We start from the raw sequence: 20202 nt of genomic DNA, 5'->3' as shown, positions 1-20202 counted from the left end.
ACACCACAAACACCATGTGGATGGGGCAAAAGAAAGTGATGGCACTCCCTGCAAACAAACAGACCAGTGACCCTCCCTCTCCTTTCTTTCATGAGGAAAGAAATCCTTAACAATACTGGTGCTTAAGTTATCGTCCCTGAGCTCTCACCTCACTTTCCCCACTGGGACGGCGCCCCCTCTGAGACCTGTTATTTCAGGCCTTCTGTGGACAGCCCTGCGCTAGGCACCAAGGGGGAGATCAACCCCAGTCTGGCATCGTGTGCATTTAAAATGCTCTGATTATACTGGGGTATAGGTTGTAGCCATGTTGGTTGAAGATCACAGACAGACAAGCTTCTTTGGGTAAGTCTGGTATCTTTTATTAAACCAACTAAATAGCTGGAATTTTTTTTCTTAGCACGCTTTTGGGTTTTGAAACCCTTCATCAGGCTGAGGAAGCACCTGCAGTTGGTGTGTGTGGTCTTCCTGAATGGAATGAACAGTAAGGAGGCCAGAGGCTGATATGCATGCAAGAAAGCCATTCAGTGAAAATGTAACTCCTCAGTTTACATTTTCACAGACTCCTCAATTTACATTTTCACTGTTTGGCTTTCTTGCATGCATGCCAGCCTCTGGCCTCTTTACTATTCATTCCATCCAGGAAGAGCACACACACCAACTGCAGGTGCTTCCTCAGCCTGATGAAGGGTTTTAAAACCCAAAAGCGTGCTAAGAAAAAAAATTCCAACTATGTAGTTGGTCTAATAAAAGATATCAGATTTACCTAAAGAACCTTGCTTGATTATACTGGGGAATCTTACCATCTGGACACTCTATTCCAGAAATAAATATTTTTTTCTGTTTAATTTATGTCACTTTGGAAGGGAGTTATGCTACACCAGAAACAGACATCTCACTCAGGAATCAAAGAGCAATGACAGACCTTAGTTTAATTGCATCATGGCAATTGAATATTTTTGTTGCATAATGGAAACTTTAGGCAGTGTGCATGGCTTCCTGTGGAAAGGGCAGTCTGTCCAGCAGGGAAAAAAGCAGCCTGCTAGCTTTTGCTGGTACCACTGGCCAGTTGGAGGAGCTCCCCAAGTTCCATGCTGGTCAGCAGAATTCTACCCTGTACCAGTTCACCTGCATAAAAAAACAGAAGTAATAGACTGGCCATGGGCCCAGGATAGCTGTGAAGGCAATGAGCATAGCCCTGGTTTGCCTGCAGTGATGAAGAGGGAGAGTGGATGCCCAGTCCCCCCCTGCAGGTGGCTGCAGGCTGTGTTTGGCAGCCTTAGACTATGTTCAACACAAATGAGCTGCTCCATACTGGAGGTAGGTGAGGTGGGGGAAGACGCAGTGCATCTTAGGATGCTGGAGGACCCAGCAAATACCTATCACACAATGTGACATGCCATACATTCAAATTAACGAGCGATACAAACCAGCCGCAAATATTTTCCACATTTAGCAAATAACATGGTTGTAGCTGGTTTTACATTTTTATCTCATGATAAGTTATGTGCAAGTGGAGCATGTAATAGTTTATTGTATGATTAGCTGGTTAATCATGCAACAAATGTAATGTTTGCCAGGAGCCAGAATGTCCCCATATGGACTTTACATCAGTATAACTCCAATTCTATAATTTTGGCTATATCATTTCACTGGGATAGCTCTCTCAGTTTATAGTATTAAGGTTTTCTTCGCAACTTTAACAAAAACAGAATTCCTTTTTTTTCTTTTAATGAAAACTGATGTTCAGTAGCATGAAGCACAAGTTTTAGAGAAGTGGCTGCATGAGAGACTGGCCATTTCTGAACCCTGTCCCAGACAGAAAGATAAAAATATTTAAGGAATCATAAAATCATAGAAAATTATGGTTGGAAGGGACCTCAGGAAGTCACATAGTCCAACCACCTGCTCAAAGCAGGACCATCCCCAGCTATATCATCTCAGCCAAGGCTTTGCCTAGCTGGGTCTTAAAAACCTCCAAGGATGGAGATTCCACCATCTCCCTGGATAACCTAATGCTTCCAATGCTTTTCTACCCTCCTGGTGAGAAAGTTTTTCCTCATATCTAATCTAAAGTTACCTTCCTGCAACTTGAGACCATTGCTCCTTATCCTGTTATCTGCCACCACTGAGAACAGAGTAGCTCCATCCTCTTTGTAACAGCCTTTCTGGTAGTTGAAGGCTACTATTAAATTCCCTCTCAATTTTCTCTTTTCCAGACTAAATAAGCCCAGTTCCCTCAGGAGCAGAATTTCTTCTGCTTCATGGCATACAAGAGTTGCTAACAGCCTGGTGGGATCCTTCAGTCCCCTTCTTTAGAGCTGTTTTAATGACCTTGCAGCAGAAAGTGACCTTAGCAAATAGCAGGGATCTGGCCCAGTGATGGGCCTAAGCCAAAACCACCACAGATCTGAGCACTCCCAAAGCAGGGGGAAATTCAAGTGTGCCAAACAGGAAAGAGATGCATTTTAATTATTTTTGTTTCAAGAACATCATCCATCCTGAAGGTTCCCATGCAATTCACAGACTTCTTATGCAAAAAAATCTCTCCACACAGCATAGATGTGCAAGCACCTTTCGGTAAAATTACCAACTCTCTAACTGCAGCCCATAACACTATAGAAGAACTTGGGACAGGAAGGGAAGAATTGGAATTGGAGTCTGGCCAACATTGCCACTCCTACAGTGAGTACGTGTCTTCTCTGTTTGATGCCTCTCGTCTGCTCTGCCTTCTCAAAAACAATTCTCCCCAGGCAATAAACTCTTCATTCAAATAGGATCAAGGGGAATTCTGAGTCATGCTACAGCTTTCCTGTAAAGCTAAAAAATGACTTGATGAGCATGACTCAGGAGATTTTAAGCTGACTGAGTTTGTGCCTGACTCACCTGAAGTGACTTGTGCCTGACTCATTCCTGACTCTTCGTGACAGTAGCTGATGGAAAGGTATAGCAGAAAGCATAACTTGTCTTCTCTCCTTTTTGATTTCCACTTATGAAGAAAGCCGCACGTTACACTGGGAAAACTGTCCTCTGTCACAGGAGGACAGCTCAGGAGAGGAGGGTCCAACAACTCAGAAAGCTGATGCTACATGTATGTGTTGAGATACTGTGCACTATTAATGTACCCAATGTTGCTATTGCCATGTCATGTTCTGCCCTCTGGTCAAATTCACCCACTCACTGCATAGATTTGCTTAGACATTTTTAGATGAGGCCAGTGGAATGGATGACATTGACTGACATTCTCATGTACCTGACTCTGGTAAGTGAAGGAAAGCAGCTCTGTGTCCTACATTTTTACAGGACTAAAGCTAAGAAACCATCTCGAAGCATTCTGCCTCTCTCATTTCCTTGCTGATGACATCATCAGAATCCAAACTAGTCACTCCAATGTTTATACTGTCTTTGGCTAGAGAAAATGTACAGAACTAAACAAACCCTTCCATTTCTACAGCAGTATTTGTATAGCCAGAAATGTAGCAGCTTAAGAAAAAGGGCAAAAATTTCTGACACTGGAAGTGCAGGTGCTGGTGGGTACAGACAGTCTGAAAACAAAAGATAAAATATAGGCAGCCCTCGGACTTCCGACACAATTGGTTCCTGAAAACCACATCTTAAGCTGAAACGTTGTAACTCGAAACTAATTTTCCCATAGGAAACAATGTTATAAATGGGGCACTTGGAGGGGTTGGACATATTTAAGTTGGTGGGCCCCAACGATCTTCACCCAAGGGTACTAAAGGAATTGGCCGGTGTCATAGTGAAACCACTGGCGCAACTGTTTGAGCACTCATGGTGCTCAGGACAGGTCCCAAAGGACTGGAAAAGGGCCAATGTGGTCCCTATTTTCAAGGGGAGGAAGGAAGACCTGGGTAATTATAGGCCGGTTAGCCTCACCTCTATTCTTGGCAAGACCTTAGAAAAAATCTTAAGGATCACATTTGTGGGGGGCCAGTGGGTAACACAATGCTAAGGGGCAACCAGCACGGGTTTATAGCAGGCAGATCCTGCCTGACTAATCTGGTTTCTTTTTATGACCAGGTCACAAAGTGCTTAGATGCAGGAGTAAAGGTAGGTGTTATTTACTTGGATTTTAAAAAGGCTTTCAAGACAGTGTTGCACCCAATTCTTATAAACTAAATAGCTGTGACATGGAGTTTTTCGCAGTTAGGTAGGTGGAAAACTGGCTTATGGGACGCACCCAGAGAGTGGTGGTGGATGGGTCAGTTTCTACCTGGAGAGATGTGGGCAGTGGCGTCCCGCAAGGCTCTGTCCTTGGACCAGTACTGTTCAATATCTTCATCAATGGTTTGGATGAGGGTGTAGAAAGCACTCTGTCCAAATTCGCAGACAACACCAAACTATGGGGTATAGTAAACACACTAGAGGGTAGGGAGCGAATTTGGGTGGATTTGGACAGACTGGGGAAGTGGATGGATCAGAATAGGATGCAATTTAACAAAGATAATTGCAAAGTGCTGCACCTGGGGAGAAAGAATCTCCAATAAACCTATAGACTAGGAAGTACCATTCTATGTAGCACAGCAGTGGAAAGGGATCTCAAAGTTATAGGTGATGCAAAAATGAACAAGTCGCCAATCTGATGAGGTAATAAGTAAGGCTAACTGCACCGTTTCTTGCATTAGTAGGTGCATCACAAGCAGGTCTAGGGAGGTGATACTTCCCCTCTATGTAGCATTGGTGAGACCGCAGCTGGAGTACTGCATCCAGTTTTGGGTGCTGCACTTCAAGAGGGATGTGGATAGCCTGGAAAGGGGTCAGAGGAGGGCTACTTGCATGGTTGAGGGCCTGCAGGTAAGATGCTATGAAGACAGATTGAGGGTCCTGAAACTCTTCAGTCTCTGCAAGAGAAGACTGAGAGGTGATCTTGTAGCTATTTACAAGCTCATCCGTGGGGGTCAGCAGGGAATAGGAGATATTCCGTTTACCAGGGTGCATTTTGGGGTTACTAGGAACAATGGCCATAAACTGAAGGAGAGCAGATTTAGATTGGACATCAGGAAAAAATTCTTTAGAGTGAAGGTCACCAAAATATGGAATGGGCTTCCAAGTGAGGTGGTGCTTTCCCCTACCTTGGAGGCATTTAAAAGGAAATTAGACAAGCACCTGGCTGGGGTACTTGACCCCAGTGCTCTTTCCTGCCCAGAGCAGGGGGTCAGAACTCTTTCCTGCCTCAAGCAGGGGGTTGGACTCGATGATCTAATAGGTCCCTTCTGACCCTAGAAATCTATGAAATCTATGAAATTCCAGCATGGATTGCACCATAGTTTATTGCTTCACATTAACAGCACACGTAGACATGATCACAATGAGATACTTTCCCCTACCTGCTGGCCAAGAAAATTCCTAGCACCTTCAGATTTAGTCTTCATTTCATGAAGCTGTAGAAACAACACTATGTTACAGGGTACAGTTACAGCAGCATCTGTTCCCAGGACTGTCAGGAGAAGGTCTTTTGTTTGGAATATTATTTTCTCTACCTTCAAAGAATTGCTATCATTCTCAAAATACATAGAAGAGTCACAAACAGGTAGGAATCTGTGATTGGATGAACATGGAATTATATTCCTTTTACAAGTTACCAAGCATTCCTAAGGGGTTTTCCTTTTAATTAAAATGTAATCCTGAGTGATTTCTTATTAGGAATCTTTAAATATAAAAGACTCTACTCTCAGCAGCATTACATGGAATAGCAGAATTCAGGCAACGTGCTGAATATGAAGCCCCCAAGTAGACTTTTCCCTCATAAAAGCCAAGACCAATGGTTTAATATTCTAAATACTACTTTTCACTAATCTAGCCTTTATTCTATAAAGAAAGTTTTATGATCATTGATTAATTAAGTTTCCCAGAAGCCTGGAAGAAGTTGCTATTGTCCCCATGTAAAAGAGCAGGAGAGTGAAACACAAGGGCTAAGGTTGTGTCTGGCAAAATCAAAATTAGAGAGGTAATTCGCTGTGTTAGTCTGATTAGTCATGCCCTCTCCTAAATTCTATACCCCTTCCCATTCATGTCTACGCTACAACACTTCTATCCTGTGTGAGGCATGTTTTAGCTGCCTTCAACAGATTGTGAAGAGATAGATTTTCATCAATCAGCAGACTAAAGAATGCTTTGCTTCCAATCCAGTTACGAGTTGGTTTGAAAGTTTTCTTTGTACACAGGTTCCCAGGCAGGTAATACTACTGAACCCAAGACTCAGCCCAAAGAAGAAAACAATTCAAATCTCCAGGAGAAGCAAGAGGTCTGCAGACCACAAAGTATTACTTACGGTAATGTACTTCCTGAATTCATAGCTATTAGTAGGCAGATTCTTTAGGGCCTTGTCATAACAACTCTTCTTGCACCACAGCATTTTACTGCCTCATATGTTGCTGTATGGCTGTGGTATAAATGGGAACAAGAGTGCTGCTCAGGTCCCTGGAGGATGAACACAAGTGACCAGGGCTGAGTCCTAGGAATCACTGTCATTTTGTCACAATTCCAAGCTGCAGGGTTTTTCATCTTTAAAGTAGGCTGGGTTGGCATCTTCCAACTTTGTGTCCATCCTGGAGCACCCAGTTAGCAAAACTCTTATTCGCTTGCTTAATTTGGAGTGTGAACAGTTCAGTTGAAGTTCAATGGGACCTGTGCTAGAAAGGCAGGAATTCAAATGCTTAGCTGGATCAGAGCTATTCTGAACAGCCTAAATGTCCACATTTAGGCCTTGTTATATACTACCTGGTAAGAGCAAGGATCACTCCCAAGTGACATCAAACAACACGCCTCACTGTAAAAATATTCAGTCTAGTAACAGTAGATGGGACCTCTGGGGTGGAGCTTGTCAAATAGCAGTTCTCCCTCTCTCAAGCGGAAGAGAGCAGATAATGAACCTCACCACATATGAAGCAGGCAAAGGTAGGCAGAGGGTGTGAACAGATACAACACTTGAAAAATTCTAAATACACTCTAAACCCCACAAGTCTAGATGTACATGCCACTTAAAGCTGGTTTAAACTTCCTGACAACAGTGGGAAAACCAAGTACTGAAGCATACAGCCTCCTGGCCACCACAACTAGCGGGCAACGCAGGCCCCTCCTTCCTCTTCACGTGCAGAAGCTGATAATTACTCTATTGCCATCCCACCCCAAATCAGCCTGGGGCCCTGGAGTGCCAGGTTTTTAGCAGGCAGGTGAAATGGACAGTGATGTTTTCCAGGGCAGGGCATATAAAGTTGGAGATTTTAGGGGCCTCTGGAGCAACCAGCATCCTGGAAACCACAAGCAAGGGGGCCACTCAGTTCCCCCCGGCATCTGGCAATCTCTCCACTCACATGCCTACCCAAATGAGCCTGAGATTCTGCTGAGTGAGGTCCATTTCCTGTCACAGGGTCAGGCTGCACTCTCCCCACCTCCCCCACACACACCTGTGCATCAGGGAACCACCCCAGAGATTTTGGTGAAGTGTAATTATGTTCCTTATTAAACTCAATCAGTCTTTTTTTTTTAATTATTTATTTATTTATTTTGAGAAAGGAGATCAGAAATTGCATTTGTAGGCCATGATTTCTTCCTCTTTCCTAGTGTCCAGCCAATCTGGGTCTTCCTCTCCTTCTAGAGAAGTCCTGGGAAAACTCCAGGAACTGACCCCTGGAAGGCACGATGGCCTGGGTACTCTACCACCCGCAGTGGTGTTCTGGCAGCAGTGCAATCCCCAAAAGGTGGCGGTTCTACTTACAGCAGGGGTTGGCAACATAAGGCCCACAGAGCCAGTGGATCTGGCCTGCAGAGCTGGAAGGCTCGTCCCCTGCTCACTCCCAGTGATAAGCTGCAGTAGAGCTGGGCACCTGAAAGCTGCGCCCTCATCACTGCTGCTCCTCCCCACCCCTATTCCCTGGGTACAGTGCAGGTGTGGATGGCATGCCTTTCTCCTTAGCTGAGCAGCCAGGGTTCAGGTGTCTCATGGTGCTCGTGGCCCCATCGTACCAAGTGCCTGCACACACCACCTTCAGCAGGATGGTGGGGGTGACCTCCCTATATGAGTCATGCAGGGAGCATTTGAGGGAGGAGCTGCACAAGGCAGGTCCACAGGTGGCCTTACACTTCACCTCCGGCATCTTGAGCAGCTAGGGTGGAGATCACATGTACCTCTCCCTGAATTTCACATGGCAACAGAGATCATGGGGGTCATGAACTGCTTGGTGCAGGGGTGGCTCGTTGGGCAGGGCGAGCTCACCCATGGGTTCATGGTCACCAACAACAGGGCCAATATGGTCAAGGCAGTCTGTGATGCCAACTTGCTTGGCATCCTCTGTATGGCACACAAGTTCCACCTTGTAGTCAGGGATGCCTTGGAGGGGTCAGGGCTGCTGGTGATGGTGCCAGCACCACCAGCAAGCTCATTTCAAAATGCAGGAAGGTGGCAGGCTACTTCCACCAGAGCATCAAGTGGGGCAAGATGCTTTTCATAGATTCATAGATTGTAGAGTCGGAAGGGACCCCAAAGGATCATCATGTCCAACCCCCTGCCCCAGGCAGGAAGAGGACCAAGGTCAGATGACCCCAGCCAGGTGCCTATCTAGTCTCCTCTTGAAGACCTCCCCCAGCTACCACTGCTGGGGTCTTGTGGGGAGCTGAGCCAGGTGCACACAGTGCAGAGAGCTCCTTTTCCCCACACCCTCCCCTTGTGCGACTGTCTTGATAGTAGCAGAGGCTGCCATGCCTAGAGCTGGGGAAATGGGGGGTTGGAAATGGAGCCCCCTGCCTAACAGGCCTTGCCCAGCTCCCTGAAAGACTCCAGCAGGGGTAGGTGGGCCAGGACCTTTTGGTGGGGATCTCTGTTCCTTCACCTGCCCAAGGCCATAGACAATGGCAACCTCATAGCTGCTGTTCCTGGAGCTGGGCAGGTGGGAGAAATGGAGCCCCCCAACCTCATGGGCCCATCCTTGCTCTGCCCAAGAATTTAGCAGGGTTAGCTGGGTGGGACTGTGTGGCAGGGGGTGCTGGTTGAACCAGTGAACCGGTCCCCTATCAGTGACATTCTTGTTATACCTGTCTGCACACAGAGACATGGAGTTCACACCTGCTCACGGACCCTAAGGACTTGAGGCCACTGTTATATTCCTAATGCTATGTTACTGCTGGTGCAGCTCCAGCAGGGACAGAAGTAGGAGAGCTAGTGGAGAGCAACCACAGAGCTTCTGACTCCAGGCACTTTGCATTTGGTTAAATGATGTGATAGTAAAATAGGCCTGTGTCCTAGCTACACAAGGGCACTCACCTGGCTGTTACTGCCAGTCATGCAACACAAAGATCTCCCAAGAAAAAACCTAGCTCAGTAATGCCTAAATATTATATAGCTCACTGAAGATGCAGAATAAGTTTGTTTTGTCTGCTGTAATGCAGGAAATAAATCCAGAAAGAAAGCAATTTCTGTAGGAATGCAAAGGTTGAATTTGCCTTTTTCAATCAATGTTGACGTTTTTGTGGTAGTCTTGTGCAGACATGATATTTCTATTCAGTTTGATAATACACAGTGCTCATGATGATTCATCCACATGAAGCAGACATACTCAAATATATAACAATTTCAGATTCACAGAGCTAAATCTAAGAGGAGGCTACGACACACTTTCTCTAGCCTCATAAATCCCAGGTCAAATTTACTCAAGTTAGAAGTCATATGATTCTTCTAATTGCCAATGTCACAATCTTCATGTGGGACCCAAAAGTATAGCTGGGTTCTTTCTGCCTCCTACTCCATAAGCAGTGAAGGCTTTTTGAGTGGAACTTTATGAAATTAATGCTAGGGAGCAGGGGCTGGTGGTGGGGGAAGAAGTGGACTGAAAATCCCTCACCCAAGGCTGCCTTGGCTCTACAGGTCTACCAACATTAGCAGCTTGTTTCTGGGCATGTCTACACATGCAATTAATGCAAAGCAATAGACTCTGGAGTTTACTGACCTGGAGTTTATTGCTCCCAGTCACACTGCTTGAATGTGCACCCAGGAAATATAAACTCCAGGGCAGTAAACCCCAGAGTTTATTGCCATTTGGACATATGCTGGGGAGTGCAGCATGTTGAGCCAGGTCACAGCAGCCCTGGCTGGCAAAGGGAGTGGGGGGTCAGTCTGTCAGCCCAGGGCTGCTCTTCCCAGCTCAACATGCTGCGGAAGGGCTGGCTGGGGCACGTGGGTGCTTCACCATGGGGCTAGCTGGCAGACTGCCCCAGCACAGAAACACCCTTGTGCTACAGCTAGCTGTAGATCAGAATCTACATGTGAACTGCTGTGGAGCTTTTATTCCACAGCAGGATAGTACTTGTATTTACAAGTAAATTAGTTTACTCTAGCCTAATAGGAGCATACATGTAGACCTGGCATGTTTACTGCACATCTAGTTAGTCCACTGCTAAGTAAACATCTTGTGTAGAAATGCCCACTGTCAGATAAATACACTCATCCAAATTTGGCTTTCAGTAACCTCAGTGTAATTCTGACCTAACTCCATTAAATTAAAGGATTTGGTTCATGTTTATTCTAGTGTACCAAGGCATAATTTGTCCTTGTGGGATGGGCAAAAATATTGAACAGGTGGGACTTAATATGTTGGATGGTTTTGTCAGAGGAATTCTGTCTAGACTTGGACTTCTACCAGCATAACTACAACAGAATAAACCATATAATGCCATATTCATGCTGGTAACATTATGAACTGTTGACCAGGGTGTGTACCACCCACAAGCCTCTCTGATACTGCTAAGCTTCCAGCTATTAAACCTAAACTCCTGCTGTGGATGGCACAGTAGCAGCAAATAGCTAGAAATGGCTGCAGTCTAGAACAGCACATGGCTAAGGCTGTGCTCTCCTCAGCACCATTTTTCATCACAATTGCTGCCAAAGCCAGAAGAAAATAAAAAGTTATGCCAGGAGCTCCTCCAGCACAGCTGTGCCCTGAGGGTCAGCCAGCCTCCACCCCACCAGGGCTCACCTTCTGAAACGTGGAACTGTAGCTGCAGTAGGGAGAAGATTGTACGGAGCAGGGGATAATCCTACAGACTGGGGGCACAGACACACATTAAATTAGCTGTCTGTGATGGAAGCTATGAATATAAGGAATGGCTCTGAAGAAATAAGGTCTGAATAAAATAGTGCAGTGCATTACAGATCATTGTTCTAAGGCTTGGAATGACTTTCTAGATGACTTCTCAAGTATCTTCCTCTCCCTGTGCCTTCTCCAGAAAACATCAGTGGGTCTACTGGTAGCAAGCTTCTGCTGACCTGTCCTAGCTCTTCATGGGAGAATTTGATAATAGTAACTTGGAAGATACGACCACGGAAGGGAGCTCACTGCAGCCTGGCCTACAGGGAAGATACACGCACAGGGAACAGAACAACCTGCAGTGAGAGACTGGACTGGAAGCCTGAACCAGAGCAGAATTTTACCCTTCAGCTTTCATCAGTGGAACTCACTGACGAGGGCTTTTACATCTGTGAAATTGTAAGCAGTGATGGGAACTTCCACCGATGCTACCATCTGACTGTGTTAGGTAGGAAACACCTTGTATTATTCTCCAGTGGGCTAAATGATCAGACCCAGGCCTGACACACTGAGCTCCTCTCCCCATATGAGGATGAGAACACAAGCTAGGAGATTCCTGTACAGAAAGAATATCAGGCTGGGATAATCCCAGTTACAATTTGATCTCTAATTCCTGTGATTACCCCCTTTCCTTTCCTTCTCTCCAGCCCCCTTTCCCTTCTGTTGCCCCTTGCCCTCTGAAACCTCACTCTTTCGCTGTGTGGCTGGAAGGGACAGGCTTGAACAAGTTTTCTATTGGTTGTAAAGACCCATCCCTGTCCATTCGTTAGAGGGGACTTCTGCCCAACTAAGGAAAGGTGCCAGAGCAACAATCTTAGTAACCAACATCCTCCATTCACAGCAGGCATGACTCCACAGGTAGCAATTAGATTACTAGACCCATAAAGGAAGAGACAATGAAGTGAAAAATCCACCAAGGGTAGGAGATGTATGTTGTGCTGACCATGTAGTTCTTTTCCTAGATGCCATTTTTTTAAAGGCACCAGTTCCAGCTGGATGCCCAATTAAACACATTAATTCCTGCAGACAACTGCAGCAGTAGTGTAACTCGGAGCATGGGTGAGGCAATCAGGGCAGTAGCCCTAGCTTCCCACTTGTGAGGAACATAAAGATAGCAGTCACTGCAATTGCCAGCTGGCTGTGCCACTGCCACTGCTGCCCCATCTACTGCCACAGTCCAGGGTGCCACTGCCTTGTTATGCCTCTACATTTCAGAGTAAGTGTTGAAATCATAAACAGATTAGTCTTTTCCCTCTGCAGACCTGAAGTCACTACCAGGAGTTGCACATTAAATGAGCCTGGTGATCTCTTCTTGCTGAGTAGATATCTGCCTCACAGAATTGATACGTAATTTTGGGATAGGAAGCCATTTTTTGCCAGGAAAAGCCCAGGACTGGAAGAGCAGGAAGTGTTACTGGGCAGAGCTTCACTGGAAGAACTGTTTGAATGGGTGAAAACTTTTATAGCATTAGCTAACACTATATTGAATCACAATCAACCGCCCGCTTTCAAGAGTGCTATAATTTACCAAATTTATCTCACTTAAAAACTTATGATGATGAATTCAGACAGTCCCACACTCCTAAGACATCCCTTAGTTTACACAGACTTCTGAACAACAAACAGCTGCACCTAACTCTGTGTAAAAGTTTTCATACATAGATCTCAAATTACTTCAGGAAGACAGTATTATTACTTGCGTGATACAAATTGAGGAACTGGGTACAAAGAGGAAGTGATTTGATCAAGCTTATGCAACACGTCAGTGGCAGAGCCAGACACAAAAACCACGTCTCACTGCCCTAAAGGAAGGCGATTGGGACCTGGATAATGGACAGACGAGCTTATGGTCCTGTCCATTCAGCTTCCGGGGTGGAGCTGGATACTTGGTCAATCAAAGCAATTTAAGGAAAAGGCCCTCAGGAGCACTTTGGCTGACTAGTTCTTAGCCTTCCTTTTGTTGGTGTTCACATGTTGGCCTCAACAGCCTCTAGTCCTGGTGTGGATGAAAGTTCATTTGTTTTTTTTGTTCCAGCTTGATACCAGAGGGCATGTGGTGAAAAGACCCTTGATTGCCAGTTCTACCTTCACTCCCATCCCCATTAATTTGTAAGGTGCTTGGGTAGGAGTGAGGAAGGCACCATCCTAACACAGCAAACCCATTTCAAATCTTTTCCCTTTCTCCTGCCTTGCAGTCCCTCCCGAGGTCACCGTGAATTGTGACGGAAGTGGCAATGTGGTGTGCAAAGCAGCTGCAGGGAAACCAGCTGCACAAATCTCGTGGGTCCCAGAAGTCTGTCACAGCACTAAGGATGAATCTCACCCCAATGGGACAGTGACTGTTCTCAGCACATGCATAGCTAACGCCACTGCGGACAGTCAAGTAACCTGCTCTGTCTCTCATCCAGCGGGAAACCAGAGCCTGTCCATAGGCTGCCACTCAGGTAATGGTGAGTACCACTTTTATTCTGTTCAGGCTGCACTCATAATGAATGAACCCACATGCATCTCTGCCCAGGGAAGCAACAGTGACATTGCTCAAACTGCAGCAGGGACCTTGAGGCTGAACTGACAGTTCCAATGAGCCACATAAACTGTCTGGAAAGGGACATCTGTTAAAGCTACAGAAATCCTCTATAAAATGCTAGACTGATATGGTACTTCTTCCTGTCCCCATTATATAGGGGTGTCCAACCTGAGGGCCAGGGCCAGGCAGGGGATGGTTACTTGGCTATGGAGACTTTCACAGTTCTATCACCAATTACTGTGGCCCATCTAGATAGTGGCCACAAGCCAGTACAGCCTGGTGGCTATAAGGTGATGTGTGAAATGAAGACAAAACCACCTTAATGCCCCACAAGAGACAGTCCCTTTTGGTCAGAGCTATGCTGGGAATACATGTATGGGACCTAAGTCACAGCTGTCACCTGCTTGGATTTTATAATACTCAGCTGAAGAGGAACAGAATAGAAATTTGTTGGGATACCAGTATACATGCCCTACTGGAGGAACAGTTGAAAGAGCACAAGAGCAGCATCCACTCAAGTGTCCAGCCTTGAGATAATGAGTGAACACCCTCATTTCCTCAGTTGTGAGGAGATAGCAACTGCGTTGTGTTTTTGCCTTGAAGAGCTATCTGCCATAGGTTGAATGATGACAGAGGATCCTGGTTTTCTCTGTTTAAAAATCATAAATTTCCTGATTAACATTCCCCCCTGCCCCCCTTCCCCCGCAAATCTGCATTTTTCTATGATTAAAATGAAACACCGCTGTATATATAGGTATCAGTTGAACACAATGTTTTATTGATATATTTACAATTTTAAAGCAGTTTGTAAACCTCTGAGCAGTTCCTCAATCACTATAATAAAATTCTAAATACCTATACATTTTGGCATTTGGTTTGGGGTTTTTTATCATGAAAAATCAGAGCTCCTCCTGCCCCCTTCACTCACCAAGATGCAGGTCCAGCTGCAACTGTTCCGCCACACTGCTTTGTGGTGCTGAGCAGCCCTGATATGCTGGTGCCCTGCCGCTGCCAATGCCATTGCCCCTGACTCCCAAACCTCGGCCCCCCACCCCACTGATGCCCCTCACTCCCCACCCACAGCCCCCTGCCTCCCCACTCCTGCCGAAGGGGGCCCTCAGCTGCCAGAGCTATGGTGCCAGGGACCCAGGTCTGCATCCCCCTGCCCCCCCACAACAGCACGTGAACCTTGGCTGCCACCCGTGGGAAGCAGCAGCTACTGCAGTGAAGTGGAGTGCAGAGTCCTGCACTCCCTCCCACATGGGTGGCACTGCTAGAGCAGAGCCTGTGCAGGGTGGGGGGGTGGATGTGAGCTGGCAGCTCTGGGCTCGGGGCTGCCCACCCTGCTGCTCCCCCTCCAGGGCTTCCATAGCTCAGCGGCTGAGACCCAGTGCAGCAAGGCAGAGCAGGGCAGAGAGGCTCAGTGCCGCCACCATGGTGAGACGCCCTCTGCCCACCCGGGATCAGTGGGGGTGGCAGCGCAGGGTTGTATGCCCCGATGCTGCCAGGCAGGCAGGGGGTGCTTCACCATGATGGCGTGGGGTTCCTGGTAGTGGCACTGAGCCTCTCTGCCCTGCCCTGCTCTGCCCTGCCACACCGGGTCCTGCTCGCTGGGCCATGGAGGGTCAGAGGGGAGGGTAGCAGGGTGGGGAGCCCCAAGCCCACAACTACCAGCCTGCATCTGCCCTCGCCCCACACACAAATCTGGGGGGCACATGCCCCCCATGCCCTCCCCAGGATTGCATGCAGCAGCAGGAAGCTAGCCCCCAACTGCCCTCTGGATGAACTGCCCGCGGCTCCGTTCCGCTCTCATACATTCCAGCTCCAGGCCCCAAGCCCCATGCACCACCCTGGCTGAGCAGCAGCCCCAGCTCCAGCCCCAACCTCATCCAACTCCTTGTCCCTATGGGGACCTCAATCCACCCCCAGACTTACCTGCGGGGCCCTGCTCTCATGCTTCCTGGCTGTCATGTGCTCGTGTACATGTGTGCATGTACATGGTGCCCCCTGCTCCCTCCAGACCCTTGCAGGCTGGAACTCTGCCAGCCTGCAAGTGCAAATCTGCTGTTTCCCACATTTTTCTCCTTAAAATGAGAAAATCCAGGTTTTACCATGTTTTTCTGTAGTGAACAGAAAACACAGATCCCTGGTGATGAGATATACAGAGCCCTTCATGAGGACTGGAACACAGCCTAGCAATTAGAGGGCGTGATAGGCGACCAGGACATTTCTAGCTCTGTCAGAGGGTTTACTCATGAGTTTGCACAAGTCCCATAATCTCTTTGTCTCAGTTTTCGCTTTTGCTGAGCAGTGATAATATTTTTTTATTATTTTATTTTTTAACATTTCAAACAGTTTATGGTCTTCAGATGGGCATAGTAACAGAAATGACCTGAAATACTGACATGCACTCTCTCTCTCTTCAGAAGCTGATAATACATGGGTTCTCTGTGTTGCCACCCTTGCTGGCCTCATGATAGGCATCCTGTTCCTTTTGGCTTTCATTTACTGCTATAAGCTGCATCATGGCAGGTATGTATGACATGGTGTTAACAAATTAATTTGCCTAGAACTGCGAGAAAGTTTAAAGTGGTATGTGGGATCATATCAATGCTATGCAAACATCTCTGATGAGGAGCATGTGGCATGGTGCAGCAGAGAAAGGCAAAACAATTCACAGTAAATCAACATGGTAGTCATGATCCATCTTTAATTAAATCAAGTACCAGGAGCAGTAGAGCTGTGGCATCATGGAGTTCTGCCTAGGTTAATCTGCCCTACTTCTAAGGTATACTTTATAGCTAGGGGTCTACCCAACTCAAGGAGGCACCAGGCTGATTTCAGGAGCAAATCACGTAGCCAGCTGCCATTTTTGAAGACTTATTGTGGCTGGCACCACCCCACGTCTCTGATTGGTTATGGGGCCCTGGTGGCCCTGCCCCCCATGACTGATTGGTGGAGAGGGCTCTCTGCTATAGGGCCCCACCCCTCATCACTGATTGGCTGAGAGGGATGTCTGTCAAGGGAGCCAGAATTTTATTTTTAATAAGCATTTTTTTTTCTCATGGATTTCACAGAGATCATCTGATTTTGCAGTTTGCACAAAATATGCACAATCACGCCTTGTGTAGGTCCCTATTTATAGCCAATGCTGAAAAATGTGCTGCTGTAAGTATACTGCTAGTGGTACTTGAACTAGTAAATGCAAAGCTAGTTTGGGTAACTCATTGCTACTGCACAATAGCTTCTAAAAATAACTGCGGGGACAGCTCTGCATAGTACTGTCGGTTAAGCAACTACGCAGTCCACCACTCATGTAGACACAGCCATTATGGCCTACCTGTAGAATTTTCCTGCCAAAATGGACAACGAAGAAAGATAAGTTGTTCTTTGAATACTACAACGTCTGTCAGTCTGCTCCTTATGGCCACCTTTTGGGGAGGATGGTGATCAATTTATCTAGGTAGTAGTTGTCTCCCAGCTACAGAGGACTAAGCATGACTCCCCTGGCAGGTCATAAAGACAGTAAAACTGCAAAATTTTTGTTGCTTTGCTGTTTAAAGAACCCCCCAAGGTGGAGCTGGGCTTCAGATCCACCAGGCTAGGATGAAATGACTCAGAGGGAGGCAGTGCCAGTGTAAGACTGCACAAAGCACAGCATAGGAAATTCAGGACAGGGCTCCACGTGCACCAGGAGAGAATACTTCAGTCATCTCCTTTCTCTAACCCACTCCATGCTCCCACTACTTCACTTCATGTCCTCCTCCTTCTTCTGAGGGGGCTTAATTCATGGAGAGAAAATCTGATTCAGAGCATAATACTTCCCTTTCCAGAGAGCCTCAACTCCACCACTCTGCTTTCTACTTGTTCTTAGAGCTCCCAAGCCTTGAGCAGAGGGTGCACAACTAGACAGCTATGATACCAGGGGCATTGTTACACATTGCCATTTGAGCTGCTCAAATGTTGATTGGTGTTAGTGCTAGCAAGTTTGGAACAGTCACATCTTAAGGCTTAAAACCTTCTCTGACTGTCCCCCACCTTCACAGTTCTGACTTGCCACTACAGGACTGGAGGGCAGGGGCTTGACTAGGAGTTACAGCTGTGAGTTGCCACTCAGGACTGGTGAGCCAGGATAGGCTCTATCCCTCCTCTAGGTGAGGGTGTGCAAGATGGGCTGGGAGGGGGGCAGGAACATGAAGCTGGGAGGTGGAGAGTTAATGGGATGGAAGTGGGTAATGAAATCAGAGGTGGAAAGGAAAGGGCGGGGGGCGGTGAAATGAAGGAATCCAGCCCCTGAAGGATAAAATAAAAATAAGTAAAAAAAAAAAAAAAAAAAAAAAAAAAAAAAAAAGAATGGAAAAAGAAATAAAAAGGAAGTAAATGAAAGAGTCTCATGTTTTAATAAATTGAGATTTGGGATTAGGGAGTGGGGGGTGCTGGTTGTACTTTTTGAGGTGTCTAGGCATGGTGAGGGAAGGTGCTTTTGTGGGGCCCTACTGTTCCTTTCCCAGGTAAGGAAGCCCCAGCTCATGGGGGCCTGATTTGGCCCCCTACTTTGTTCACCCCCACCGCAGCCTCCTATCCTAGACCCATCCATGTCGTGTTACCTGGCTGCTACATGTGCTCTGTAGGCTGCTTGCACAGGGTTGAACCCCTGGGGGTGGGAAGGTCAATCTCTAGGGATGGGAGGGGGAGTTGTCTTGGTGCCAGAACCCCCTCCCCCTCCTCCCCTTCCCTCCCCATTCCTCCCCTTCCCTCTCCTCCCCTCCTTCCTGGCAGTACAGTTCAGGGGATGGAGAATTTGTTCACATAGAACAGGAGAGTGGAGGAGAGGACTCTGCATCCTGGGATGCTGGACAATTGCAGCTCAGGCAGCTCATCTGTGGGGAGGGGCTACACATTAATGGAACACAAGCTAGGTACCTTGGATCAAAGGTAAACCTACCATGGAGTGGTATAACTTTAAGCCACCTAAAGTGTTCCTGAAACTAGTTTCAGGTGTTAATGTGTAGAGAATCCAGGGAGTAAGAGCTCCAGGAACCACCCGAAATTAATGTGTAGGAAGGCCCCAGAACTGCAGAGTCAAGAGCTGCCTAGTGGAGGATCTGGGAGAAGATCTTTAGCCTCATTAGAGGACTTAAGGAAGGCATTTGTTAGTGGGCAGACTTTCTAAAAAGTCAAGGCCCCTCTGACTTAAGATGGCTGAGTTCAGAAGCTTACCTAATGTGAAAGATGTAGTACCATAACAGTCTGTTTTCTCCCCTTTGTCCTCCCACAGGATTTGTCAGAAAACCAAAACTCCTGAAACTGCTCCCACAGAAAATGTTCAGGTAAGGAGAGTGACACCCATCAAGATGTCACCAAATGGGAGACCTGCTTTGAAAGCACTTCTGGAAAGTTTCTTTTATGGAGAGGAAACCAGATTATGACTCTCACTGGTATCTGCAGTGTCATACCACAAACTTATCACTAGACGTGGTTGCAGATAACCCAGAAGTTATCATTATCATGAATCACATGCACAAAAAGCACTGATAGTGCATTCCCATTCAGGACTCAGACTAGCATCCTCAGCATCCAAAGGAAAGGACTCTTTCAAGTCTCTTTCTCCTCCTGTGAGCTGTGCTGACAACAACTGTATACACTGCTGTATGGCAGCATGGTCTATACATGCAGCACTTGGACAACCAGGCAATGAAAGCTGTGGTTTTCAAAGTTCTTATTTTTCTTTTTTTTTTTGCTGTAAGTAAGAAACAGGTATTTTTTAAGGGGTTGTGATGTGTCAGCATGTATCACAACTTCTGAAATGGTGCATCTGTTCTGATAATGACATGTAACAAACTTAATGTTAAAGCTTGAAAAAGGAATTTCAGTTCTGCAAATCCTAAACAGTAATTTATATACTCGTTAAGGCCCCTTTATAGCCAGAGCAGCCTTGAAAGGCCTCCGTGTAAATGACTAATCAGACCCAATATCCTAGCTAACTGTTGTGGTCAAACCAGGCTAGCTAGGAAGGGGAGGGAGAAGTTCCTTGCTCTGCCGCTTAGTATCACTTAGCATCCCAGTATCTGGTTCCCCATTTTAAAGAGTGAATAGTAGCATTTCTCTTCCTCACAGGAATGTTGTGAGGCTACCTACCCTGTGTGATGTTCCACTGTTAGGGTAGTGCGGCCATAACAGTACCTAAGAGAGGTAGTAGAATCAACCTGATCTCATCAGGTTAAAAAGCATGATTTATTCTAAACTTCTGAAAAGGTGCATCTGTTGTAGCAAGTCTCTTGTTTGTTACTAGCAAGAAGTGATGTTGCATTGATATAAGTGCTAGGCAAAGCACAAACATTTGTGCTGACATATCACAAAACCCACATTACAACCTCAAGGAACCAGCTGCAATCGGGGCCCCAGCGTGTCAAGTGGTCTATAAAGACCAAATGAGAAGCAGCCCCTTCCTCAAAGATCTTACAGTCTAAAAAAGGCCAAGATGAAAAAGGTTAGAGAAAGCCAAGAGCTGCAGGTGAAAGAACATCTCAGGTTCACCCAACCAAGAATAGACTTGTCTTGAGCCTTGGTCCCATTCCC

General features: G+C 46.5%; 1 protein-coding gene across 1 annotated transcript in view; it reads left to right on the top strand.

The window, feature by feature from the left end:
• The window catches only part of LOC102388003 (cell surface glycoprotein CD200 receptor 1-A-like), a 32413-nt gene that overhangs the window by 11857 nt on the left and 354 nt on the right, over positions 1–20202 (top strand). The window contains exons 2-6 of the mRNA XM_025199692.1: positions 6183–6290; positions 11236–11544; positions 13292–13546; positions 16050–16155; positions 18902–18953. Coding sequence (XP_025055477.1) covers positions 6183–6290; positions 11236–11544; positions 13292–13546; positions 16050–16155; positions 18902–18953 — 830 coding nt within the window. The remainder of the gene's footprint in view (positions 1–6182; positions 6291–11235; positions 11545–13291; positions 13547–16049; positions 16156–18901; positions 18954–20202) is intronic.

The sequence above is a fragment of the Alligator sinensis genome, unplaced genomic scaffold (genome assembly GCF_000455745.1).
Source record: "Alligator sinensis unplaced genomic scaffold, ASM45574v1 scaffold343_1, whole genome shotgun sequence".
NCBI lineage: Eukaryota > Metazoa > Chordata > Crocodylia > Alligatoridae > Alligator > Alligator sinensis.
The sequence above is the reverse complement of the archived record's forward strand: the minus strand, read 5'-3'. Positions and strand labels throughout refer to the sequence as shown.